This window comes from Cygnus olor, chromosome 25 (assembly GCF_009769625.2).
Source record: "Cygnus olor isolate bCygOlo1 chromosome 25, bCygOlo1.pri.v2, whole genome shotgun sequence".
Lineage (NCBI taxonomy): Eukaryota > Metazoa > Chordata > Aves > Anseriformes > Anatidae > Cygnus > Cygnus olor.
Window position 1 is genome coordinate 3,090,364 of NC_049193.1, and position 26,605 is coordinate 3,116,968.

The 26,605-nt window shown below is 66.4% G+C and overlaps 3 protein-coding genes across 7 annotated transcripts; 1 reads left to right on the forward strand and 2 right to left on the reverse strand.

Annotated features, from left to right (window-relative positions):
- Positions 1–1,925: 1,925 nt before the first annotated feature.
- Positions 1,926–8,802, forward strand: PDK2 (pyruvate dehydrogenase kinase 2). 2 transcript variants are annotated; one of them, XM_040536852.1, is made up of 11 exons: positions 1,926–2,084; positions 3,370–3,511; positions 4,912–4,983; positions 5,174–5,358; positions 6,044–6,133; positions 6,452–6,529; positions 6,634–6,710; positions 6,787–6,885; positions 6,961–7,083; positions 8,007–8,120; positions 8,226–8,802. In XM_040536852.1, the coding sequence occupies exons 1-11, from the start codon at positions 1,967–1,969 to the stop codon at positions 8,364–8,366; spliced, it is 1,239 nt and encodes a 412-aa protein (XP_040392786.1). In that variant the 5' UTR covers positions 1,926–1,966; the 3' UTR covers positions 8,367–8,802. The 2 variants fall into 2 exon arrangements, with proteins under 2 accessions (XP_040392786.1, XP_040392787.1); XM_040536853.1 differs by having other exon boundaries at positions 6,961–7,068.
- A 293-nt stretch (positions 8,803–9,095) lies between these two features.
- SAMD14 (sterile alpha motif domain containing 14) lies at positions 9,096–15,563 on the reverse strand. Of its 4 annotated transcripts, none has more exons than XM_040536851.1 (10): positions 15,431–15,563; positions 14,620–14,674; positions 13,113–13,249; positions 12,584–12,683; positions 12,390–12,477; positions 11,666–11,740; positions 11,417–11,573; positions 10,688–10,801; positions 10,452–10,607; positions 9,096–9,753 (listed from the first exon to the last, which is right to left on the reverse strand). In XM_040536851.1, the coding sequence occupies exons 2-10, from the start codon at positions 14,660–14,662 to the stop codon at positions 9,598–9,600; spliced, it is 1,026 nt and encodes a 341-aa protein (XP_040392785.1). In that variant the 5' UTR covers positions 14,663–14,674; positions 15,431–15,563; the 3' UTR covers positions 9,096–9,597. The 4 variants fall into 4 exon arrangements, with proteins under 4 accessions (XP_040392785.1, XP_040392783.1, XP_040392784.1 ...); XM_040536849.1 differs by having other exon boundaries at positions 12,584–12,878; XM_040536850.1 differs by having other exon boundaries at positions 13,113–13,270.
- Positions 15,564–16,501: 938 nt separating this feature from the next.
- PPP1R9B (protein phosphatase 1 regulatory subunit 9B) lies at positions 16,502–25,849 on the reverse strand. Its single transcript, XM_040536671.1, is given in 11 exon segments — positions 16,502–17,900; positions 19,114–19,210; positions 19,801–20,030; positions 20,271–20,324; positions 20,432–20,584; positions 20,716–20,851; positions 21,154–21,258; positions 21,414–21,439; positions 21,441–21,535; positions 21,657–21,789; positions 24,288–25,849. Coding segments are annotated over 11 exon segments (2,376 nt in total). The 5' UTR covers positions 25,581–25,849; the 3' UTR covers positions 16,502–17,846.
- Between the last annotated feature and the right edge of the window lie 756 nt (positions 25,850–26,605).

The window sequence follows — 26,605 nt, forward strand, 5'->3', positions numbered from 1 at the left end:
TCTGGGGGGGCTTTCCCCCTGTTTGGGTTATTTGGGGCATTTTCCCCCCCCCCCCCCTTTGGGGTTATTGGAGGGGATTCCCCTGCTTTGGGGTTAGGGGGAGGGGGGTTCCTCCCAGGTTGCAGTTATTGGGGGGGGGGGAAATCCCCCCCCCTTGGGGTTATGGGGTGGATGCTGCTGGGTCAGGGTTATGGGGGGGCTCCCCCCGGTTGGGGTTATGGGGGGGGCTTGAGCTGGTTGGAGGTTGCTGGGGGGACTTCTGTCGCGTTAAGGGGTGCAGCCGATCAACCGTTACGGGCCTGGTCGGACTCAGGGCACTGAACTACCACGGCCACGGGTTCACCAGCAACGTATAACCGCCCTCCCTCCAGTCGCGGTCAGTGAGAACTCTCACGGCTGGGAACACTGCGGTTAAGTGCAATTTATTACAGCAACAGGTACACGGGTGCTTTGCACTGCCGGCGATAAGCTGCTGTCTGCAGAAGCAAGCTAGCATGCATGGAAATACACGGGTGCACGGCCTGGAAATAAGGGAGTGGTGGTCGCACCTTGGAGATGAGCAGCATTTGGGATGGAAGTGTACTTTGGTCCTAATTACAATAAGCAATAACGCCGCACACCTGAACTCCCCTGGGGAGCCTTTACGCAACCCCACACACAACAGGGCTCTGCGCCTTCTCTCTTTCCAAACAACCCTAAACGTAACCCTGAACCGAACACTGAGCCGAACCCTAAGTAGGACCCTAGACAACACGTACGGTGCCGCTTTCTCCCATCAAAAAGTTCTCCCAAAGGAAGCCTTTGGGTACACCTTGTGGTGTAATTGCCTGTCGTAACTAGGACCAAAACGCACTTCCATCCCAAATGCTGCCCGCCTCCCATGGTGGAACCCTCCTTCCCTGAGCACACGCTCTGAGTTTCTCAGAGCCTATTCCTTGAAACAGAGACGGGGCAACTTCTCACCAATCATAACTAAGATATGCTCGGCTAGAGTCACTCGAGCTCCACCTAAAAGACAGAATATAAATTGGCCGAAGAGAGATGGGATGTTAGGGAAGATACCATTGTCAGGGGCAATACCACCACGAGGGAATATACAATCACAAGGACCTCCTGACTCCTGGGATCGGTCAACGGACTGAGCCTGTCTTCCACCCCCATTGGGACGCCTTTGGGTGCGATTTGAACGCTTGGTTATACGGGGTGTCTGCACGCATACTTAGAAACCTCTACAATAGAGTCTTTGAGCCTTTTAACGCGTTAATTTCCAGGCCGTGCACCCGTGTATTTCCATGCATGCTAGCTTGCTTCTGCAGACAGCAGCTTATCGCCGGCAGTGCAAAGCACCCGTGTACCTGTTGCTGTAATAAATTGCACTTAACCGCAGTGTTCCCAGCCGTGAGAGTTCTCACTGACCGCGACTGGAGGGAGGGCGGTTATACGTTGCTGGTGAACCCGTGGCCGTGGTAGTTCAGTGCCCTGAGTCCGACCAGGCCCGTAACGGTTGATCGGCTGCACCCCTTAACGCGACAGGATTCCCCCCAGCTGGGGTTATTGGGGGGGGGGCTCCTCCCGGTTGGGGTTATGGGGGGGGGGTCCCTCTGGTTGGAGTTACTGGGTGGGGCTCCCCCCGGTTGGGGTTATGCGTGGGCAGGGCACTCAGAGCGCTGCACAGGGCAGCATGGTGCACGCCGGCACCCAAGGGGTTAAAACCCGGCACGGCTCCGGCCGCGAAGGGGTTAACGACCATGGGGGGGGCGTGGCCAGAGGGCGTGGCGCGCCTAACCCCGCGGAGGGGGCGGGTCCGGCGGGACGGCGGGCGCTGATTGGCGGCGGGCGGGCCGTGACCGGTGGGCGGGGCAGGGGGCGTGGCGCGGGGGCGTGGCGCGGGAACGGGGGGCGCGGGCGCGGGGCCGCGGGGCGGGGGCGCGGCGGGGCCGGGGCCGGGGGCGGCGGGGGGGGCGCCATGCGGCTGCTGCGGTGCCTGCGGAAGCGGGCGGCCCTGGCCGGGGTGCCCACGTACATCGAGCACTTCAGCAAGTTCTCGCCCTCGCCGCTCTCCATGAAGCAGTTCCTGGACTTCGGTAAATACCCCCCCGGCGGGTGCCCCCCCCTCCCCCCCTTTTGTCCCCCTCTCTCCGTTGTTGCCCCCCCCCCCCCCCCGGTGTACCTCCGGACCGGGCAGTACCGGAACCCCCCCCCCCGAAAATAGCCGGCTCTGTTCTCCCCTCCCCGGTAAACACCCGGTGTCCCGCCTCCCGCCTCCCCCCACCTCCCGCAGTAACCGCCCACCCCTTAGTTACCACCCCCCCCCGGGGAGCACCCCCATAGGGTAGGAGATAGCCGGGCCGGGGGGGCTGCCCCTGGAGAGGGACCCCCGTAGTGTTAGGGTACGGGAAAACGTGCCCTCTCCCCCTCTCCTCCCGGTGCTAGGGTGTCCGGTTGTTATTTTTGGGGGGGGGGGGGGGGGGGGGGGGGTGTCCCTGCGTGCACCCTCATCTAGGATAGTAAGAATTCCCCCCCGCTCCTGGGAAATACCCCCCCGGGTAAGAAGCTGGGCTGGGAAAATGCTGTCCTGATGTGCCCCCACCTGGGGGGGGGTCCTGCCCCCTGTGACCCACCCCCAACCCCCCCTAGTTAAAGCCCCCCCCCACGATTCCAGCCCTTCCTTGTCCTGCCCCCCCCCACCCCCCCCCCCGGGTACACACCAGGCCCTGGGGGATCCTCTCCCGCCATCCCCAGCTCCCCAGGGGATGCCATGGTGTCCCCCCCCCCCGTGATGCTCCCCAGGGAAGCAGGGTGGCTCCACCTGTCTCTGTGTCTCTGTCACCCTCTGCCCCCCCCCCCCGCACGGTTAATGTCAGGGCTATATTTATTTGCGTCCCCCCCGCCTCGTCCCTCCTGTAGCTGGTGGCTGCACCCTGGGGTCCTCTGGTTCTGCTTTGTCCCCCTCCAGGTCCCCCTGGGCTTCAGCCCCATCCCATGGTCCCCCCCCCTTTCCCCAGGATGTTTTCCCCCCCCCTTCATGGACCCCTCTGTGTCCCCACCAGGCTTTGTGCCACCTCCTGGTTGGGGACACAGCCACCTGGGGACACTAGTGCCACCACTGGGCGAACCCTCCCAGACACGGGACAAGGCGCTTCCAGCCCCAGCCTGCTCTATACTGGTCATACTGGTCCGTACTGGCCGCCCAGCCTGCTGAGCCCTGCCCCGTCCCGGTGCCCTCAACCCCTTTAGGGTCTTCCTTGAAATAAAATCAGGGACCTGCTCCAGTCCCCCCAGTTCCTGCTGACGGAGGGGGTGAAGCCCACCGTGGGGCTTGTTGGGGGGGTCCACTGGGGCTCACCCCCCCGCCCCCCCCCCTCCCAGGCTCCAGCAATGCCTGCGAGAAGACCTCCTTCGCCTTCCTGCGGCAGGAGCTGCCCGTCCGCCTCTCCAACATCATGAAGGAGATCAACCTGCTGCCCGACCGCGTCCTGCGCACCCCCTCCGTGCAGCTGGTGCAGAGCTGGTGAGCGGGGACACCCCCGGGGGGGGGGGGACACCACCCCCCCTGCCACCCCCTGCCACCACCCAGCCTGCTGGCATCGCGGGGAGGTCCCCCCGCTGTCACCGTGCTGGTGGGCGTCCCACCGCCGTCACCGGGGGTGCCACCACGGGTCCTACTGCTGCTAGCGTGGGTGCGACCATGGGTCCTACTATTGTCACCAAGCTCCAATCATTGTCACCAAGCTCCAAGCATTGTCACCAAGGTCCCACCATCGTCACCCAGAGGGGTCCCACTGCCATCACCTGCCTGGGTGCCACCACAGGTCCCAGCACTGCCACTGTGGGTCCCACCGTTGTCACCATGGGTCCCACCACTGCTACCGCCACAGGTCCCACCATTATCCCCTAGCTCCTGCCATTGTCACCACGGGTCCTACTGTTGTCACCGTGGGTCCCACTATTGTGCCTGAGCTCCCACCATTGTCACCCCAGGTCCCACCAATGTCACCGAGGTCCCACCGCTGTCACCCAGAGGGATCCCACTGCCACCACCTGCCTGAGTGCCACCGTGGGTCCCACCATTGTCACCATGGGTCCCACCACAGGTCCCACCATTGTCCCCAGGCTCCCACCATTGTCACCCCAGGTCCCACCACTGTCCCCAAGCTCCCACTGCTGTCACCCGGAGGGATCCCGGTGCCACCACCTGCCTGAGTGCCAACACTGGTCCCGCTGCCACCAGCTCTCGTCCCCAGCAGATCCAGAGGGCGCTGCTGGGGGGGGCAGGGGGGTGGCACGGGGACGAGGACAGGACACGGGCGTCCCACGGGGCAGCACTCAGCTCTCGCCCTTTGGTGACAAGGGCTGCTGGCCAGCTTGGGGACACGCCACCTGCTGCCAGCACGGGGCGGGGGGTCCCCAGTCCCGCCGCAGCCTCCTGCCCCCTGAAAGGACCAAGCCAGCCCTGGTGGCCGGGGCGGGGGGGGGGGGTGGCATGTCCCTGGGGGTGCGGGGCAGGCTCTGGGTGTCCCTTTAAGGGCCACGTCCCCCTGCCAGCTGGTGGCAGCTTGAACCTTCTCCCAGCGCGGCCACGTGACGAGCTGTTTGCGTCCTCGGCGTCCCCGTGCCAGCCCTGCGAGCTTTGGGGTGGGGGGGTGGCAGGATCAGGCCCGGCTCCTCTCCCAAAGCACATGCGTAGGGGGGGGGACACATCGCTACGACCCTCACAACCACCCCAGGGCTGTGTCCCCACCATCCCCAGGGCCACCATGCTATGGGACAAGCATGCCCCCCCCACCACCCAGGGTGGCTTCGTGGGGCAGCGTGCGCTCCGGGGGGGTGCTGAGCCCCTCGCCCTGCAGTGGGGACCCCCGGTGCCCCCAATTTGGGGGGGTGCTGGGGGGTGACCGGTTCCTTCCCCAGGTACGTGCAGAGCCTGCTGGACATCATGGAGTTCCACGACAGGGACCCCGAGGACCAGGCCACCCTGGGGCAGTAAGTGTGGGGTGACAGCCCCGGTGTCCCCTCCCCTTGTCACCTCTGGCACAGCTGCCTCCGGGGCCGCCACCGGATTCCACGTCGGGTTTTCCCCGGTGCCTCCCATCCCTGGGAAAACCCGGCCTGGATCATGGCTGTGCCCGGACCGGGTGCCCCAGCCCTGTCCCCCCCTCCCTGTCCCCGGCAGGTTCACCGACGCCCTGGTCACCATCCGCAACCGGCACAACGACGTGGTGCCCACCATGGCGCAGGGCGTCATCGAGTACAAGGACGCCTACGGGGACGACCCCGTGTCCAACCAGAACATCCAGTACTTCCTCGACCGCTTCTACCTGAGCCGCATCTCCATCCGCATGCTCATCAACCAGCACAGTGAGGGTCCTGCCGGGTCCCCACCGCCACCCTCTGGGTCCCCACTGCCACCCCCGGGTCCCCACCGCCACCCCCGGGGTCCCCTCGGTGCCCCGAGCGCCGCCGGTCTCACCCTGCCTTGAGCATCCCATCAGCGGTCCCGAGCATCCCATAATCAGTCCCAATCATCCCACCATCAGTCCCAAGTGTCCTGCTCCTGCCCCCATTGTCCCCATCAGCTCTGGGTGTCCCTGTCCTGTCCTGGGCACGCTGCCAGCCCTGGGTGTCCCCTGTCACCCCCGGTGCGACCCCTGCCCCGAGCGTCCCCACCAGCCCTGGGCATCCTGCTTGTGTCCTCAGCATCACCTTGTCCCTGGTGTCCCCAGCAGTCCCGAGGATCCTGCTCCTGCTCTGGGTGTCCCTATTGTCCCCAGGTGTCCCCACCAGCCCAAGGTGTCCCCATCATCCCCAGTGTCTGCACACCTCGGCTACCCCACGTCCCCCCCCTGCACACGTCCCTGTCCCCTGTGTGTCCACCCTGCCCCTGCGCCCATCCCTGTCCCCATGTCACCCACCACAAGGGGTCGTGAGGGACCCAAAACCCGGCCTTGGGCACAGCTGGGGGTGGGGGGGCACCGATCTGGGGGTCTTGGTGGGGTTGTATGGGGGTCCCCAGCGCTAACACCTCCCCCCCGCACCTCCCCAGCGCTGCTCTTTGACGGCAGCACCAACCCGGCGCACCCCAAGCACATCGGGAGCATCGACCCTCACTGCAGCGTGGCCAACGTGGTGAGAGGTCTGTGGGGCCGGGGGGGTCGGCTCCCACCCCGACAGGGGGGGCACGGCATCAGGGAGGGGATTTGGGGGGGGGGGTGGGTTCAGTCCTTTAAAGTCCTCCTGATCTTCTCCTTGCTCCGGGAGCTTCCAGTCCGGGAGCTGTCTGCGTCATGAGCTGGGCAAGCCTCAGCCAAGGGGTGCCTCTGTGTTTTGGGGTCACCCCAGCAGATTGTGGGGTCCCTAAAAATGCAAAATATTTTGGGGGGTGGGGAAAAGGGGGGCCCCAAAGCCTTGGTGCCGGGCATGCTGACCCTTCCTCCTCACCCCCCCCTTGCAGATGCCTACAACATGGCCAAGCTGCTGTGCGACAAGTACTACATGGCCTCGCCCGACCTCGAGATCGAGGAGGTGAACGGTGAGGCTCGGGGGGGGGTCCCCGCTATGGGGTCGGGGGCGAGGGAGGATCTCGGGAGGCTCGTTCGGGGCTGGGGAGGCCACCGACGGTGCTGTGCCCCGCAGCGAGCAGCCCCCAGCAGCCCATCAGCATCGTCTACGTCCCCTCGCATCTCTACCACATGCTCTTCGAGCTCTTCAAGGTAACGCTGCGGACCCCAATGACTGGGGAGGGTGGGGGGGACATTTTGTGGGGTCCCTAAAACTCCTTGCCCCCAGAACGCCATGCGAGCCACCGTGGAGAGCCACGAGAACAGCCCGCGGCTACCGGCCATCAGGGTGATGGTGGCCCTGGGCCAGGAGGACCTCTCCATCAAGGTGGGTGACCGGCCCCCCTGGGGGACATGGGGGGGCGTCTGCCACCCCCTGACACCCCCCTGTCCCCTCCTGCAGATGAGTGACCGCGGCATGGGCGTCCCCCTGCGCAAGATCGAGCGGCTCTTCAGCTACATGTACTCCACCGCTCCCACCCCGCAGCTGGGCACCGGGGGGGCACCCCTGGTAGGTGCCCCCCTGGTACGTGCCGCGGGGTCCCGGTGCGGTGCTGGGAGGGGGTACGGGGGGGTTTGGGGTGGTTTTGGGGACGTTTGGGGGTAGTGTGGGGTTGTTTGGGGGTGCTTGGGGGGTGACACGGGGGCATTTGGGGGCGCTTGGGGGGTTGTTGGAGGGAGTCTGGGGGGGCGTGGGGGGTTTAGGGGCAGCATGGGGGGGTTGCAAGTAACATGGTGACATTTGGGGTGGCGCGGGGGGGGGTGGCATGGGGATGTTTGGGGGTGCTTGGAGGCAGCACGGGGGCATTTGGGGGCACTTGGGGGGTGTTGGAGGGGGTTTGGGGGGATGGGGACGTTTGGGGGTGGTGTGGGGGGCTTGGGGTTGGTGTGGGGACACGTAGGGGTGCTCAGGGTTAGCACAGGGACATTTAGGGGGTGCCTGGGGTGGAATGAGCAGGTTTAGGTTGGTAGGGGGGCACTTTGGGGTGCTCGGCTGTAACATGGGGACATTTCAGGTTGGTATAGGGATATTTTGGGGGTGGTATGGTGAGGTATGGGTTGGTGTGAGGACATTTTTGGGTACCTGGAGGAGCACGGGGATGTTTTGGGGTGCTTTAGGCGGCATGGGGACATTTGGGGTTAACATGGGGAAATTGTGGGGTGCCTAGAATGGCACGGGGACATTTGAAAGTGCTTGGGGTGACATGGGGACACTTGGGGTTGACATGGGGACATTTTCGGGTACCTGGAATGGCATGGGGACATTTGGAGGTGCTTGGGGGTGACATGGGGACACTTGGGGTTGGCACGGGGATGTTTTTGGGTGGCATGGTAGTGCCTGGAGGTGCCACATGGACGCTGGTGGGTGCGCGTAGCGCTACTTGGGGTGGCGTGGGGAGATTTGGGGGCTCCCTGGGGTGCCGACCCCATAACCCCCCCAAACCCCAGGCCGGCTTTGGCTACGGGCTGCCCATCTCCCGCCTCTACGCCAAGTACTTCCAGGGGGACCTGCAGCTCTTCTCCATGGAGGGCTTCGGCACCGACGCCGTCATCTACCTAAAGGTGAGGTCTTTCCCCATCCCCTTCTCCCGGGGGGGAAAGTGGGGGGGTCCCAGGGTTTCGGGGAGTGGCTCGGGGCCGTTCCCCATCCCCCAGCTGTCCCCACAGGCTCTGTCCACGGACTCGGTGGAGCGGCTGCCGGTGTACAACAAGTCGGCGTGGCGGCACTACCAGGCCAGCCAGGAGGCCGGGGACTGGTGCGTGCCCAGCACCGAGCCCAAGAACACCTCCACCTACCGAGTGCCCTAGGCGGGGGGGGGGCTCCGCTGGGACCCCCCCCAGCCTTGGTGACACTTAGGTATGGGGCTGGGGGTTGGCCACCCCCAGCACCCCCATCCCAGGGAGGGCACAACCCCATGGGGGCAGCGAGGGACTGCCCCCCACCCTCCCAGTATGACCAGTAGCACTTTGCTGCCCCCCCCCCCAGCCATTACAGGGTGGGGGGAGCGGGTCAGAGCACCCCCCCCAGCTCCCTGTGCCGTCCCTGGCATTGCACTACTGAGCTGTCCTCACCCCCATGTGTACCCCCCCACACCCCGTGCACCCCATAGGGTTGCCCCCCCCCCCCACATAGGGTTGCCCACCCCCCATAGGGTTTCCCCCCTCCCAGGCATGCTCTGACCTGCTTGGGAATCTGTCCCCCCTCCTCCTCCCCATGCTGTCAGTAAATCGGATGTTGACTGAGCGCCTGTGGTGGCTTTTTGGGGCCCTGGGACCCCCCCCCACTTCATGTTCCCCCCTCCATGGCAGTCCCTTTTCCTGCTCCGTGCCTCAGTTTACCCCTTGGGCTTGGGAAGAGGCTGCTGCCTGGTGGCACCTGGGGACTTGGGGACGGTGGTGGCACTTAGGGAGCAAGAGACAGGTTTGGGGGCTGGAGCCATGTTCCATGTCCGTGTCCCCCTGCCAGCACAGCCAACCCCTCCCCGCCTGGTCCCCCACATCCCAGTCAGGCTCGCACTGGTTTGCACTGGCCCTTGATACCCTTTTATTTCCTGGGGTGCCCCCGTGCTAGGAGGCTTTTACCTGGGGGGGCTGGGGGTGGGAGGGGTGGGGGTCAGCATTCGCTTACTGCACCCTGACTGGGGGTGCGTGTGTCCGGGGGGGTCAGGCCATGCACTGTCCTCAGCTGGTGCCACACCATACCGGGGTGGATTTGGGGGGGCAGCTGTGACCCCCCACACACCTTGGACCCCTTGGGGTGGGGGGCAGCCAGGGTTGGGGAGGGGGTATGAGGTTTGGAGGGGGGGTCCAATGTGCTGTTTGCATCCGGAATAGGGGCCTGGGGGTGGGACCCAGTCTGTGCCCATGGGGTGCAGGTGGGGGGGGGGGGACACGCAGAGGGGGGACACGTGTGCTGCTCCGTGCCCGTCTCAGCCTGGCACTGCGGTCCCTTCGCCACCGCCGCGTGTCCGGGGCCAGGCGCCCCCCAGGGAGGGCAGTGGGCAGGGGAGGGGGATGTGGGGGCGCTCCCGGCCCCCCCCTAGCTCCGCCGCTGCTCCTGGTCCTTCTTCTTCTGCTTCTCCCGCTGCTTCTCTGCCTTCTCCTGGGCCTTGCGCTCCTTCTCCACGGCCAGGCTCAGCTCCTTCAGCTTCCTCTTGAGCACGGCGCGGTCCTGAGAGCTGCCCACCCCCAGCGCCTGCCGGCACACCGGCTGCTGCCAGGGGGCCCACACAGCCCCCCACCCCAGGTCTTGGGGTGCCTGAACCCCCCCAGGCTATGCACCAGCCCCATGGGGACCTAGAACTCAGTGTGTTGGGCTACCTGGAGTCTCCCCCTGCCCTGTGGAGCAGTGTATTGGGGTAAGTAGAACCTGTTGTCCCTTGATAAGCACATTGGTAGATGTAGAACCTACTCACATCTGTCCCATGGAGTGGCCTGTTGGGTTACCTAGAGCCTGTTGTCCTTTGATGAGGCCATTGCGATACCTAGAACCCACCCAGACCTCCTACCCCACAGTGCAGCCTGTTGGGGTACTTGGAACCCACCCAAATGTGCCCTATTGGGGGATCTAGAACCCGGCTAGACCTCCTACCCTGCAGAGCTGTCCAATGGGGTACTTGGAACCCAACCAAACGTTCCCCATTGGGGGATCTAGAACCCGCCCAGACCTCCTGCCCCATTGAGCCTCCTGTTGGGTTACCTAGAGCCTGTTATCCTCTGGCATGGCAGTTAGGGTACCTAGAACACACAAAGTTCCTGCCCCTTGGAGCACCCTGTTGGGATACCTAGACCCTCTTTGCCCTGTGCCTGAGCCCACGGGGGCACCTAGAACGCCCTGCGCCCCAGCAGACCCCCACCCAGGGACAGAGATTGTCACCCCCAGTCCCCCCCTACCTTGAGCTTGGCGCCATCGAGGTGCAGGAGCCGGGGGCCATCGACACCGTGGGCCGAGAACTCTTCCACGTACTGCTCCAGGTTGAGGCTCTCCAGCCACTGCCCAACCTGCCGGCACGTCCAGCCCGCGGCAGCACCGAGGGGCTCGTCCAGGAACTGGGGGCAGGAGACAGGCGTTAGCGAGGGACGCACGACGCCAACCTCATGCCCCCCACCCTGCACCCTGGGGGTCTCACCTCATCCGAGGACTGCGACAGCGTGTGGTAGGGGTAGGAGCACTTGGTGGCGGCAGGGCCGGGCAGGCGCGGGCTGGAGCTGGGCGGCGGGGAGTCGTCGCTCAGCGTTGAGTCCTGGGGCAGCGGGAGGAGCGAGGGCTGGTGCCCCCAGAGCAGCCTGCAGCCCCCCCGGCCCCCTTCTTGTCCTCCCCACAGGGCTCTGACACCCTAGGTGGCTACCAGACCCTATAGGGCTTTGACACCCTAATAGCTATCTTGACCCTACTGGGCTTTGATCCCCCTCCCTACAGCTACCCAACCCTATGGGTCTCTCATCCTCCCCCCAAAACTGTTTTGACTCTACAGGGTTTTGATCCCCTCCCCTAGAGTTAGCTTGACTTTATGAAGCTTTGACTCCCCCCATAACTTTCTTGATTCTGTAGGGCTTTGAGCCACTCTTCTATCATTATGATAGAAAATCATAGAAAGCCCCTTATGGGGCTTTGATCCCCTTGTCTGTAGCCACACAACCCTATAGATTTGACCCCCTCCCCTATAGTTATCTTGACCCTATGGGGCTTTGTCCCTGTAGCTACCCAAACCCAAAAGGGCTTTGACCTCTTCCCCTATAGTGATCTCACCCATAGAAGCACTGACCTTCCCTACAGCATCCTGGTCCTATAGGACTCCCGTGCTCCCCCCCATGCCCATCTGCCCCAACAGGGGGGTTGGAGACCCCCGGGCACTGACCTGGGAGGCGGATTTGGCAGGGCTGAGCCCCTCGTTCCGGGGGGAGCCAGCGGGCGATGCGGAGCTGGGGGAGGCCGAGCCCCTGGCACTGTCCGAGAACCAGGAGAAGGGCAGGAAGGGGGACCCCGAGGGGCGGCCGGGGCCCTCCGATGCCTCCCTGGGGACAGAGCCATGTGTTAGGACCCCGGGGCCGCCCCTGCCCGCTGCAGGGGGCTCAGCAGCCCCCCATGCCAGGGAGGGGACCCCCACCTGCTGCCCATGGACAGGCGGTTGCTGCCCTTCTCCTTGCGGCTCTTGCTGGAGGACGCCCGGCGGAGGGTCACCCTGTGCGGGGGGAGTGGGGTGGAGAGATGGGTGCCCTGGTGGCCGTGCTCCCCCCCAGCCCTCACTCCCTCTGTCTCCATCCATCCATATGCAGGGAACCCTCCATCCATCTATCCCATCCATCCATCCATCCCATCCCAGCATCTATCCATCCATCTTCAGGAAACCATCCTTCCGTCCATTCCACCATCCATCCATCCATCCGTCTTCAACGAACCCTCCATCCCATCCATCCATCCATCCATCTTCAGGGAACCCTTCTTCCATCTGTCTTCAGGAAACCATCCTTCCATCCGTCCCAGCTTCCATCCATCCCAGCATCCATCCATCCATCTTCAGGGAACCCATCCATCCATCCATCTTCAGGGAGCCCTCCTTCCATCCATCCATCCATCTGTCTGTCCATCTGTCCATCCCATCATCCATCCACCTTCAGAAAACCCTCCCATCTTCAGCCTCATCCACCCATCATCTTCACAGAACTCTCTGTCCATCCGCCAGTCTCTACGGAGACCCCTTCACCTTCCTGTCCCTCCAGGCCCCTCTCCATCTATCCCCCTACCTTTCCCTTGCCCCTCACCCCCCTGTCCACCTGTCTGTCCTGCGTCCACCCCTCCCCACCCACTGCCCCCCCAGGACTGGGGCTCACCCCAAATCCAAGAACTTCCTCCGCGTCTTCTTATCCAGCCCCACGGTGGGGCTGGCTGGCTCGGGGGGGCTCATGTCTCTGCTGTCGTCTGCGGGATGAGGACGGGGGTGTCACCCAGCACCCCCTGCCTGGGGTCGCCTTTGGGGGGGGGGGGGGACTTGAAGGGGGGGGGATTTGAAGGGGGGGGGGCTCACCTTCGCTGTGCCGCTGGGGCCGTGCGTCACGGCGGGCGAAGCCGGGCGAGCTGTCAGAGCTGTGGCAGGATTTGGGCGAGGGGGTGCCCGCCAGCCCCTCCTGGGACGAGGTGTTGGTGAGGGGCCGGTAGCGGCTGAGGGGGGGCGAGGGGGCCGGGGGGGACTCCCCCAGCGCCCTCCTCACCGCCCCCGCCTCGAAGGAGAACTCGGCGCCGCGGGAGAAGGGCGAAGGGGCCGAGAGCGGCGGCGCGGCGGGGGGCGAGCAGCCGGGGGCCACGGGGCTGCCCTCGGCTCCCTGGGGAGGGGGGCGGAGGGGGGGGGGGGCACATGGCACGGGGGTGTCAAATCCCTGTGCCCCCCCTCGTCCTCGCCCTCTGGGGGCTGTCCAAATCCCCCCGCCGGGGTTGTCCCCTGCTTGTTCCTCCCCCTCCACCCCTTCCCCAAATTCCTCCCAGGGGGTCTGGTGTGCCCCCCATCCCCTCGCCCCCCCCCCCCCCCCCCCCCCGGGTGCTCTCCCCAGGGGTCTCACCGCCGCGTCGAGCCCCTCCTCGCCCTCGGTGGAGCTGGCGCTGTCTCGCAGGCGGGAGCGGGAGGGTCGGTGCCGGCGGCCCTTGGCTAGGAGCCGGGCTCGAGCCTTCTGCAAGCTGCTGTCCAGGCGCGGCGTCTCTGGAACCACAGCGGTAAAATCTGGGGGTGAAAGAGAGACCGGGGCAGAGAGAGACAGACGGACGGACAGACGGATGGACAGACGGATGGGGAGATAGATGGGGAGATGGGATGGGTGGGGGGCACGGATAGGGATAGGTGGGGGAAAGGGGATGGGGATGGAGGGATGGACACGGACAGGGAGAGGGGTGGACAAAGGGATGGGTGGGGGTGAGGAGGTGGGAGGGAGACGGACGGAAAGACGGACGGACAGGGGATAGGGACGGGTAGGGGTAGGGAAAGGAAGATGGGGATGGATGAACAGACAGACAGGAGATAGGGACAGAGGGAGGGGTAGGGAAAGGAAGATGGAGATGGACAGACAGACAGGTAGGGACAGATGGAGAGGTAGGGAAAGGAAGAAGGGGATGGATGGATGGACAGACAGACAGACGGGTACAAGAAGATGGGAGAGAGGGAGGGAGGGACAGATGGACGTGTAGGATCAGGGAAGATGGGGATGGACAGACGGACGGACAGGTAGGGACAAGACAGGTGGGTGAACAGATGGGTGGGGAGGGACAGGGCGATTGAGGAGGGAGGGATGGGGAAGGACAGAAGGGGGGGTGGCAGAGCAGCAGAGGGACAGACAGACAGGGACAGACAGACGGGTGGTCAGGAAGAGAAGGCCAGCCCGGGGACAGAGAGGGGACAGAGGGACAACGGGACACGGGGACAGGGCAGGGGAAGCACGGGACCGGCAGGATCCCGGAGGAGAGGGCAGGGGGAGAGGGGAGCGTTGGGGACACGGGGACAGGGGGCACCCCAGCGGGGTGGGACGGGGACAGAGGGACAGAGAGAAGTGTTCAGAGGTGCCCGGAGCAGGGAGCGGAGCTGCGGGGTGTCCCTGGGGACAGAGCGTCCCCGTCACCCAGGCCTGGCCCCGCTTGGGGACACAGCCTGCATGGGGCCACCCCATATCCGAGGGGCCAAGTGCCACCACCCGCTCCGCTGTGCCCCAACCCGGGGGGCGGGTGGCTCAGGGCAGTGTCCCCTGGTTGTCCCCATGCCGTGTGCCCCATGCGTGTCCCCGTGTCCTCATCCAGGTGGTCCTGTGCGTGTCCCCAGGCCCATGTGTCTGTGTGCCCTATACATGTCCCTGTGTCCCCGTGTCCCCCCGTCCCCGTGCCCCCCCTGCCCACAAGCACGTCCCTGCACGCCCCCCACACGTGTCCCTGCTGTCCCCGTGTCCAACCCCACAGGTGACCCCCCCCCCCCCTAAAAAAGGTGACCCCATCACCACCAGAACACCAAGAGGGTGCAGAGAGGGGGCAGCAAGGTCAGCACCCCCCCCCGGGTGCTGCCCCCCCCCAGCCCCCCCAGGGACTCACCGAAAACCTCATCCTCCGCGTCCTGCAGCTTGGAGACCGACATGGTGGGGCAGGGCTGGGGGCGCAGGGGGCAGTCAGGGACCGGGGGGGGGGGGGGGGAGCATTTTGGGGGGGGGAGGTAATGAGGCCAGTTGTTACAGGGCGGTCAGAAAGGGGTTAAATCCCCCCCGAAGTTTGGGGGTCTCTCGGGGGGGGGGGCTGCTCATGCTTTGGTGGCTCCACTGGGGGGGTGAGGGGGGGTAGATCCCAGCCCAGATACCCCAACACCACCCCCCGATGCCCCTCCCTGCCCCCAGGGAGGCCAGTCGGGGGGGGGGGGGCGGGCTGTGTCGGGGGTGGGGTGATACTGGGAGGGCTGTACCCGGGGTGTGGTGGTGCCGGGGGGTCTGTACCGGGGGGAGCTGTCCCGGGGGGGGCTCTACCTGGGGGGGCGGGGGGGTGGCTGTACTGGGGATGGAGGCTGCACCAGGGGGGCTGTACCGGGGATGGGGTGGTACCGGGGGGGCCGTACCGGGGATGCTATCCCGGGGGGTTGTCCCGGGGGGGGGTGTACCGGGGATGGGGTGGTACCGGGGGGGCTGTACCGGGAATGCTATCCCGGGGGGTTGTCCCGGGGGGGGCTGTACCGGGGATTGGGCGGTACCCGGGATGCTGCCCCGGGGATGCTGTCCCGGGGGGGCAGTCCCAGGGGGGCTGCACCGGGGATGGGGTGGTACCGGGGGGGCTGTCCCGGGATGTTCCCTCCCGGGGGTTCCGCCCTGGCCCCCCACCTTACCCCCCCCACCCCCCCCCACCCCCCCCCCCCACTCACCCGCGCTCCTCGGGCATCCTGGGCGCCTCCCGCCGCCGGGCCCGCGGCCGAGCCGGGCCGAGCCGGGCCGGGCCAGGGGCGCTGGGGAACCGAACCGGGCCGGGCCGAGCCGGGTCGGGGGCCGGGGGGGGGGGATGGGGATGGGGGGGGAGGGGGGGGGGACAGGAACCCGGAAGCGGCTGGGGGAGGGGAGGGGGGGGGGTTGGGATCCGCCGCCCCGCCCCGCCCCGCCCCGCCCGGTCCGACCCGGATCGGATCGGATCGGATCGGATCGGTTCGGCCCGGCCCGGCCCGGCTCGGTTCAGCCCGGTTCAGCCGGTGCGCAGCGCGTGGTGCTGAACGGACAGCGCCCGGGGGCCCGCCCGCGGGCACGCGCACGGCCCGGGCACGCGCGCACACGCAGCCCCCCCCCCCCCGCCCCCCACCCCTCCCTCCCGTCCTCCCTTACCCCTGGGAATGCGAAAGGCCCCCAGTGCCCCGCCTCTCCCAGTGCTCCCAGTGCTCCCAGTACCTCCAGCCCTCCCAGTGCCCCCAGTGCCCCCCACCACTCCCAGTCCTCCCAGTGCCCCCACCCCTCCCAGTGCCTCCCATCCCTCCCAGTGCCTCCACCCCTCCCAGTGCCCGCACCCTTCCCAGTCCTCCCAGTGCCTCCCACCACTCCCAGTGCTTCCACCCCTCCCAGTGCCCCCATCCCTCCCAGTACCCCCCACCATTCCCAGCGCCCCCCACCCCTCCCAGTCCTCCCAGTACCCCCCACCGCTCCCAGTCCTCCCAGTACCCCCACCACTCCCAGTTCTCCCAGTGCCTCCCACCACTCTCTGTCCTCCCAGTGTCTCCATCACTCCCAGTGCCCCCATCCCTCCCAGTACCCCCCACCACTCCCAGTGACCCCCCAGTCCTCCCAGTGCCTCCCACCCCTCCCAGTGCCCTCATCCCTCCCAGTACCCCGCCTTCTCCCAGTGCCCCCAGTGCTCCCCACAATACCCCCCACCCCTCCCAGTGCCCCCCCCCCGCCACTCCCAGTCCCCCCAGTGCCCCCAGCTGGCGGGGGGCAATGATGCGCGGGGGGGGGACAATGAGGTGCGTTTATCGGCGGGGTGGGATGCGAGGACGTTGCGTTACAAAACGAGGACCAGTACATACATACGTACATATATATATAGTATATACACCCACAGGTATACGTGTGAGATTAAATAACCCCAGCACCCCCCCGGGGCTCTGCTCCCCGCCCCCCCCCCTTTAAATACTCCCCCCCCCCCCCCCCAAAGTGGCTCCAATCCAGTCGGACCCCCCCCCCCCCCCATCACCCCGTCGTGTCCCCCGCCTCCCCCTCCCAGTATAACCAGCTCTGGCTCCCAGTTGCCCCCACATCCAGTTACTGTCGGAGACTCAGTACTTCGAGGGGGGGGCAAATAGAAACAAAAAAAAAAATGGGCTGAGAAAGGGGGGGGGGGGGGGGCGCACCCGGCTGGGGTTGGCCGGTGGGGGGGTGCCCCAGAGAAATACTGTGATTTATGGGGGGGAGGGGGGTGTATTTACAAATGGGGGGGGGGGGCTCCCCGCCTCCTGGCATTGCCCCCCCCCGCCCAGGGAAGGCGAAAGCCCCGGGCTGGGGGAGGTCGGTGGTGGTGCTGGGGGGGCACCCCCAGCTGTGCCCCCCCCCCCCCACCATGCCCGCTGCAGAGGTTGGCAAAGGCTGAGCTTGGCAAAGGCCGGGAGCGTCCCCGCGGTGGTGGCACTGGGGGGGTGATGGGGGGGGCAGTGGGGGTGTCCTCCCCCCCCATGTCGAAGGGCCAAGGGGTCCCAGCACCGAACGCTGGGTTGAGTCCGTGGGGGGGCCCAACAGTGCCGTGCACCAAAGGCAAGCGCCCCCCCCCTCTGCCTCGCTGGCGCTCCAGCTGAGTCCCAAGAGGAGGAGCTGGGGTCGGGGGGGGGGGGGGGGAGCTTCCAGAGTGCCCCCTCTTTGCTCTCCAGTATGGCTCACATTTGGGGGGGGGGGGGGGCATTTCTGATTGCCCCCCCCACACACACACACACACCAATGTCCAACCAGGGTGCCAGCTCTGTGTCCAAGGGGGGGTCACGTCGAAAGAAGGGCGCGCCTGGGGAGGGGGAGGCCTGGGGGGGGATCATGCCCCCCCCATCTGTCCATCACGTTACCACGAGACTCACACTGGAAACAGATACGAACGTGGGATGTCCGCACCCCCCCCAAAAAAATCCCCCTGGTCGGCCCCCCCCTACTGTCTGTACCCCAAGGGGAGATGGGGGGGCACCAGGAGGCCTTGGCAGGGTCTCACCTCCCCCCCCCAAGTGGGGAAGGGGTGGGGAGGGAGGGGACGGGGCTGGGGGGAGAGGGGCAAAGCCCCCGGCCCCCCCCCCAAAAAAAAAAATCGCTGCGGTTTGAGGGTGGTTAAGTCGGGTTGGAATTTTTCAAAGTCTGCAGCTTGGCCTCCAGTTCGGAGATCTGAAAAACAGCAAAGGGGAGAGGTCTCAGCGGGGGGGCGGGGGGCACGGGGACAGGGGCACAGAGCTGGGGACACGGGGACAGGAGGCTGGGGACACAGGGAAAGTGTGGGGGGGAACGTGGGAGTGGGGAGGACAGGGTTGGGGACACGGGGATGGGAGGACAGCATGGGGGGGGACGGGACAGGACATGGGGGTGTTGAGGTGGGGGAGACACAGGGCGGGGGGGGGAAGGATGGGGACATGGGGGGGGGGACACAGGGGACCTAGGGGGGGTCAGGGTGATGGAGGGACAGTGTGGGGCTGGGGGCTGCAGGCAGGTGTGGGGGGGGTGGCTGTGGGACATCTGGGGGTGACTGGGGTGTAAGGGGGGCTGGGGGCACGTGGGGGGCTCTGCTCGGTGCCTGGGGGGGGGGGGCCTGGTGCCCCCCAGCCTGGCGGGTCCCGGCCCCACGCTGCGACCCACAGCAGCCTCCCGGGCGCTCCGGGCTCCCGGGGGATCTGGCGACCCCGCGGGGGATCTGCTATGACCCAGCACAGCTCTGGCCCGACCCGCTGGGGGGGATCCAGTGTAAGCCAGCATGGAATCCAGTGTGACCGGTAGTGGGATCCTGCATGACCAGCATGGGATCCGGCTCCCAACTGAGGATCAAGCGCGACCCAATGTCTTGCGCAGATCTACCGGGAACCCCTGGGGGATCCCGCACAAGCAGCCTGGGATCCAGCGCCCAAGACGATCTCTTTTGCTCCGTTACGGAATTGTCGGACCCTGCGGCAGGATCCAGCACGACCCGAAACCCAGGCAGATCTACTGCAATCCGGCGTGGGATCCAGTGCCAGAAGGAGGATCGGGTGCACACCAGCACCCCAAGCAGATCCCCTGCGATCCGGGGCAGGGCGCGGCGGTGGGAGCAGAATCCAGCGGGAGCAGATCCCAGGGCAGATCCCGGGGCAGATCCCACCCGGCGTGGGATCCAGTGGCCGGGGCGCACAGTCCGGAGGGAGCCAGCACCCAGGCGGCTCCGCTGCCGCCCGGTGTGGGATCCGGCGGCCGGAGCGAGAGCAGATCTGCTGCGATCCATCCCGGGAGCGACGCGGTGGCGAGAGCGGCGGCGGAGCGGGGCCAGGCGGCGGCAGGGCCATGGCCGGATCCGGCCATGCCCGCGGGGCCCCGGGGCTCAGGGGCAGCCCGCGTCCCGGCGCCCGGTGCCCACCTTCTCCTGCAGCTTCTCCATCTCCTCCTTGTGGGCCAGCTCCGACTCCTCCAGCACCCGCCGCTGCGCCGTCTCCTTCTTTAGGAACTCGATCTCCCTGCGGGGGGACAAACGTGTGGGTGCATGGCACCGGGGACGGGGGCTGTGCCCCCCTGTCAGTGGGGGAGATGGGCCAGGTGAGGGGGTCCCTGGGATTTGGGCATCGAGGAGAAATCGTGCCCAGTGGGGTGGTGGTGCCCAGGGGTCTCCCTGGGGATGGTCCATGCCTGGGGACAAGGGGTGCCCAGGATGGAATTGGTACCCAGGGCATGGGGTCGTGCCTGGGGGATGGGGTCATGCCGAGGGGACAGGGACATGCTTAGGGGATGGTTTGTCAGCAGGGACAAGGGTTGACTTGGTGCCCTCAGGATGAGTCCATGCCCAGGGAATGGTCTGTGCCTGGGGACAAGGGATGCCCAGGATGGAATTGCTGCCCAGGGGACAGGGCCGTGCCCAAGGGACGGGGTCGTGCCCAGGGGACGGGGTCATTTGTCTGCAGGGACAAGGGACGAGTTGGTGCCCTGAGAATGAGACCGTGCCCAGGGGATGGTCCACACCCAGGAACCAGGGGTGCCCAGGAAGGGGTCGGTGCCCCGGGGATGTGTCCGTGCCCGGGGGAAGGCTCCGTGCGCAGGGCCCTGCCCTCACTTTTGCTGGTACTCCTTGATGAGCCTCTTGGCCTTGCTGTACTTGCGCTCCAGGGTCTGGTACTGGGCCTGCGTCTCCTTGAGGTGCTCGTCCACGGCCTGGCACAGGTTCTGCGCCTCCATCCAGTACCCCTCCAGCTTCTCCATGCGCTCCTTGTTCTCCTCCACGCTCTGCTCCAGCTGGGCCTTCTCGGCCCGCCACCGAGCCTTCTCCTGCTCGAGGCACTGCAGCTGGGGGACAACAGGGTCAGGGCACGGCACCGCACGGCACCGCACAGGATGGCTCAGCGCAGCACGGGATGGCATGGCATGGTGTGGCCAAAGAGCAGGTATGGCACGGCATGACACGGCACAGCATGGCATGGCACAGAACCTCTGGGTGGGCTGGGGGGGCAGACGTGGGGATCTGGGAAGGGGTCAGGAGATGCAGGGGATCTGGGGAGATGGAGGGCGCACCAGGGACCCGCTCACCTTCCTCTTCAGCTGCTGGATCTCAGCCTCGGTGACGGCGTGCTTGATCTGGAGCTGCGAGAGGAGCCAGGCGTTCGTGGGGTGTGGGGACATGGTGGGACATCCCCGCACTGTCCCCATGTGCACTCACATCCCCCCCTCTCCCTCCAGCCCCTCTTTACCTCCTTGAACTTGTGCACCAGCTTCTCGGGGTCCATCTCCACCGGCGAGAGCGTGTCCTCGTTCTCGGCCAGCTCGAACACCTCGATGGCCATCTCGCCACTGGGGAACATGGGGCTCATCTCCTCCTCCTCGTCCGTGGCGTATTCCCCCGTCTGCGGTGGGCAGCAAGCAAGGTTGGCACACGGCAGCTCCCCCCCGGGACTCCCACTTGGGGAAACCGAGTCACTGAATCGGGCAGAGGCTGCATTTGTCCCCTCCTGGGGGGTGCTGTCCCCTCCCTCACCTCCTCGTCGTCCTCGGTGTATTGGGTGTAGCGCTGCTCTATCATCTCCCGCTGCCACCGCTCCTGCTCCAGCGTCTGCTGGATCAGCTGCGCCACCTCGCTCTGCTCGCCCGGCTTCTCCCGCCCGATGAGGAACCTGCGGGGACAGCGGGGGGCTCAGCTGGGGATGGGGGGGGCGGGGCTCAGGTGGCAGGGGGCCTCAGATGGGGGGCACCCAGGTGGCACAGCCAGGGGAGGCTCAGGTGGGGGGCATCCCTGCTAGGATGCTCCTGGGAGTGGTGGATTTGGGGGTGCATTTTGCTCGTGGTGGGGATTTGGGGAGGCAAGGTGGCATAGGGCAGGCTGTGGCCATGGGGACAGTAGGGATCGGGGGTATTTTGGGGCAGGGGGTGCTGTGGGGGCAGCGTGCCCCTGTGTGTCCCCAGCCCTGGGCCCTACCGGACGCGGCCCTTGGTGTTCCTGAGCACGGAGGCGGCGAAGCTCTGCGTCACCCCCACCAGGCTGGTGCCATCCACCTCCACGATCAGGTCATTCACCTGGATCCTGGGGACAAGGGGACCGTCACTGTGCTGCCACCCCCTGCCCACCTTCCCAGCGTCTCCCAGCTCCCGGACTGGCCCCTCCATCACCCCCCAAAGCCCACAGGGGTGCAGCAGCAGGAGTCCGGGGGGGGGGATTTGGGGCTGGGCACTCCGTACCTGCCATCCCGGTGGGCCGCCCCCCCCTTCCGTCACCGTCTTGACGAAGATGCCCAGCTTCTCCAGGCCCATGTCGGCCCCCGCGCCCATGCCGATGATGCTGATCCCCAGCCCTTCGGAGTCTGCGGAGACAGAGAGCCGTGTCCTGGGGGTGGCAGCGGCGGCTACAAACGCCCGACGCCAATGGGGTCACCTCGGATCCATCCCCAAGGTGCTGGGGAGCAGGATGAGGCCAGGACCCACCTTTCTCCAGCTCCACAGGAAAGAGGTCGAGGCGCTCCACCCTCTTCTCCAGCTCGTACTCAGCCGATGCGGCCATGGGGTCGACGTCTTCATTGCGGCGGTCGTAGTCCTCGTTGGAGTAAGTGCTGAAGACCTGGTGTGGGAGGGAGACGGACAGCGGGGCGGGGGCATGCAGAGGGGGGTTACTGATCCTACGAGGCACTGGAAAATCCCCCAGCCCCACGTCGCGCCGCAGGATGAGGAAGAGTCTGAGGAAGCACAGAGGGGGGCTTGGGGTGGCCTTGGGAGTAGAGGTGACTCCATGCCTTGTGTCCTGGGGAAGGAGGGATGGACGGATGGACGGACGGATGGAGGAAGGGGGGGAGGGAGGGAATGGATGGAGGGATGGACGGACAGACAGATGGATGGAGGGAGGGATGGATGGAGGGATGAAATGGCAGATGAACAGATGGACTGGTGGACAGAGAGATGGACCAAGGGAGGGAGAGAGGAGAGGGTTGGTGGGTGGGTGGATAGATGGATGTGTGGATGGATGGACAGATAGAAGGATGGACGGATAGATGGATGGAGGGACAGATGGATGGATGGATGGATGGAGGGAGGGAGGGATGGACGGATAGATGGACGGATGGATGGATGGATGGAGGGATGGACAGATATATGGACGGACAGATGGGTGGATGAAATGGCAGATAGATAGGTGGATGGACGGACAGACAGATGGACCAAGGGATGGCTGGATAGGCAGGCAGATAACTGTATGGATGGACAGATGATGGACGGACAGGCAGATGGGGTGCACCAGCAGTGGCCGCTCGGAGCTGCACGATTCAGGGGAGCAGACCTGACTCGTTCCCTCACTCCTCCCCTCATCCTTCCCTCTTCCCCAGCCAGGGGCTCCCCAGGGGGGGTCACCCAGGCGTGGGGGTCCTGGTGCTGAGCGCAGCAGATGTCCCCGGAGGGGCCGCGGTGGATTAGGGCTAACACCACATCGCTAAAGCCTTGCAACAAAGGGTATTTAGGGATGAGTGTCAAGGGTCATCGCACAAAGCCCGGTGACACTGAGACGGGCAGGACCCTCCTGGGTGGCATGCAGGGATGCTGGGGACAAACTGGGGACCTGCCTCTGTCCCCCTGCATGTGGTCCCCAGGGGGGTCCAGGCATGGACATCCCGCTGTGCTACCCGGCTCTGTGCCAAGGTCCTCAGGGTGTTTGGGATGCGCAGGGGACCCAGAGCAATTCCCAAGGGAGAAGCAGACAGGGGCAGCAAATGGCCTGGGGAGGGGGCTGGCATCGGGTACCCCCATCCCTGGGTGCAGGGTGGGTGCTGGTGCTGGGGTCCCCAGTGCCTCCTGGCCACAGGGGACTCAGGATGCTCAGGGAGTAGGACATGTGGGTGCCCTGCCCACCCATGCCCATGGGACCTCAAGGAGAGACAGGGCAGGGGGCAAACACTGGAGCCTGAATGCAGCACCTGGGGGTGCAGAGCACCCCAAAAAGCTCGACTGCACATCCACGGGGGAAATCCCTTCCTGGAGCTGGGCCGGCCGGTCCCCATGGCGCCGAACCCCCGGTGTGCGCCCAGCCAGTGCGCGGCCACCACGGGACCCTGTCCCCACACCGGACCACCATGGTCCCTGTCCCCCGTCCCAGGTGGGGCCACCCACCCGCCGCTGACTCAGAGCCAGAATATAGGCCGTGCCGCTAAAAATAACCCCGCTCGGCACAAAGCAATTTCTGTTCCTCCAGCTGAGGGGATAGGAGCACGAGAGAAAGCCCCGAAATAGCGGCACGGCCCCTTCTCCCCGCTGTACCACTGCCAGCACTGGCCAGAGACCGTGGCACGAGATGGGGACCCCAAATCCCGGAGCTGTCCCTGCGTCCCCAGGCTGCCGGGGTGTGGGGGGGGGGCGGGCAGCTCTCGTGGCTGGCCCCCGCCTGCCCGTGCTGCTGAGACACTTCCCCTTCCTCCACTTCCCGAAATGGTCCCGCGCTGGGCCCGAGAGGGGGGGAAAAGGGGGGGGCAAACATCCTCCCCCATAGAACCCTGGCTCTGGGAGGGGTCCCGGCACTGAGGGACCCTGGGGACCTATGCAGAGGGGTGGTGGCATGGCCCTGGGGGCACCCGGCAGCACCCAGGGCCCAGCCGGATATTTTGGGCATCCCCACCCAAAATACTGAGTGGCTCCCAGCCCTTCCTGGGGCACATGGTGCAAACATGCCACCACGTTAGGTTCCGATGTCACTCCCCTGCAATGTAGCACCATCCCCAGGGTCCCACGGCCAGGGTACCCACCCCACGCTGCATCCCCATCCCCTCCCCGTGTGGCCATACTGGGGCTGCAACCCCACCAGCTGCACCCAGCCACCGGGTGCTCCACAAAGGGGTCCTTTTGGGGTGCAAGGGCGCATCAGAGCCCCTCTGCCCTTCTCCAGGCTGGGCCACCAGCTCCTCCCCAGCGCTGCATGGTGGTGGGCCAAGCTTGGCCATGAGCAGTGGGGCAGGAGGTTGCCCATCGCCGCCTCCATGTCCTCAAGCCTCGTTGGAGGCTGGAGGGGGCACCCCAAAGCTCCCAGTTTCTCCTCCCAGCTCTGCCCGGGTACCCCCAAAACCCCGCGGCCGGGCTCACCTGGATGGGGGCCGTGCTGAACTGGATCTTGCGGTTGGGGACAGGCTCCTCTTCCTCGGACAGCCCGGGGATCTCCACGCAGCTGGATTCGGGCTCGTAGAGCCCATCAGCCTCCTCGTCCTCATCCAGCCCGCTGCCCCCCGAGTCCTCCCCGAGCCCGCTGTAGGCACTTATGTCCACCAGGTCCGCCTCGGAGAAGTCCTCCTTCTTGGACTCGTCATACAGGTCGCCCTCGTCCGCCCGCTCACCCTTGATGCCCTCCTCGGCGTAGGGAGGCTCCTCGCCCCCTTCCAGGCGTGGCTCGGGGGGCGCCGGCCCTTCGGCCCCCTTGGCCGGTTCAGGCACTGGCACTGGCTCGCTGGCTTCCACCTCGGCCTCCGACTCACCGCTCTCCTCCACCTCCACCGGCTTGATCTTGCAGACCTCCTGCACCCGTGGGATGCTCCCATCCTTCTCCGCCGGCCTCCCAGCCTTGCCCGCTGCCTTCTCCTCCTCGGCCGGCCGTGGCCGTGCTGGGGCAGCGGGGCCATCTCCCGTCCGGCTCTCAGCCTTGCCAGCCTCTGTTCCCTGCAGGAAGACGCGGGACCGTTTGCTCACCAGCTTGGAGTTGAGCGGCCCTGCACGCCCCGGCGTCTTGTGGAGGTTGTTGCGGAGGTCGGCCTTCTCGAAGACGGCGCTGAGCTGGCTGACGGTGGGTGACACGGCCTCGGTGTCGAGCTTGTCCAAGGACTCAGTGCTGCCGTTGAACTTCACTACCACGTCCAGCTTGCGGTCCTGGAAGCCGGCCCGCTCCTTGCGCAGCAGGAGCTTGGTGGTGGCCTCCTTCTCCTGCGGGCTCCGCTCAAAGATCTTGCGGGTCTCCTGCAGCTTGGAGAAGGGCTTGTCGGGCTTGGAGTCAAAGCGGCTCACCCGCTCTGAAACGCTGGTGCCCAGCTTGAGGAGGTTGCCCTGCTCCATGCTCTCATTCAGGCTGCTGGCCCGGGGCAAGGAAAGGCGGACGGGCTTCTCCTTGCCCTTGGCCAAGTCGCAGGCGCCCTCAGGGCCCGGCGCCGTCCCCATCTGCAGGAACATGTTCTTGATGCGGTGGACGTTGGAGCCATACTTCTTGCCACGGGCTTTCTTGCCGTCCTCGCCCTCGGCATCCTTTGTGGGTTTCAGGGCCTGGATGGTGGCCTCGTAGGCGTTGCGGTGGGGGGACGCGCTCCTCAGCCCCCCGCTGCCCGCTCCGCCGCCTGGGGCCCCCCCGCTGCTGCCCGGGGCTGCCGCCCCGCTCGCTGCCTCCGTCCTCAGCATCCTGCCCCGTCGTCGCCGCCGCCACCACCGCCGCGCCGCATCGCCCGCCGGCTGCTGGGGCGCGGGGAGGGGGCCGCTGCCGGGGGGCCACCGGGGACCCGGTCAGGCCATCGCCAGCCTGGGGGGGCCCAGCGCGCCCCCCCCCCTCCGCCCCGGCCCTCCTTCCTTCCTCCCTTCTCCTCCTCTTCCCCTTTTTCTCCGCTGCTGCGCTGGTGATGGAGCCGCTGCTGCCTGCGATCCGCCCGCCCCGCTGCCCGCAGAGCCCTCTGGGTCTTAGCGACGCACTCTTGCTCTTCCTCTTCCTCACCGCCGTGCTTCGGCCTCGGCGCCGCCGTCACCCCGATCCCATCCCTGTGTCCCTCCCCCCCCCCCCCCACGCCCACCGGTGGCACCAGGCCTGGCGGCACCACCGTGGTCCCCTGCAGCCCCCAGCTGTCCCCACGCGTCCCCTCCGCGTGGCTGGGGATGTGTCGTGTCCGTGTCCCCCCATCATTGTCCCCCCCCCCCCCGGCCTTGTGCAATGTTCCCCCACCCCAGCTCTGTCCCCACGGCCCCCCTCGGGTCTGTCCCCACCCCACATGTGTCCCCAGGGCCCCCTGATTTCATCCCTGGGGACCCTCAGCCCTGACCCCGTGGCCACGCTGTTTCTGCCCCTCTGCCCCCCCCAGTTCCATCCCCATGGCCCCCAGGATGGTCCCTGTGTCCCCTCAGTCCTGGCCACGTGCCCCCCACGTTTGTCCCCTCATCCCCTTTATCCATCCCCACATCCCCCCCCTCCTATCCCCATATCCCCCCAGTTTTGTAGCCTTGTCCCCAGCCATGTCCCCCCGGTTTTGTACCCACGTCCCCCACGTCCCCCATGTCCCCCATTCCTTGCTCCATGTCCCCCTATTTTCATGCCCATGTCCCCCCATCCCATCCCTGCACCCCTCCTGGCTCTGTCCCCACGTACCCCTGCTCCCTCCCCTGTGCCCCCCCATTTTTGTCCACACGTCCCCTGCTCCCATCCCTTTGGTCCCCACACC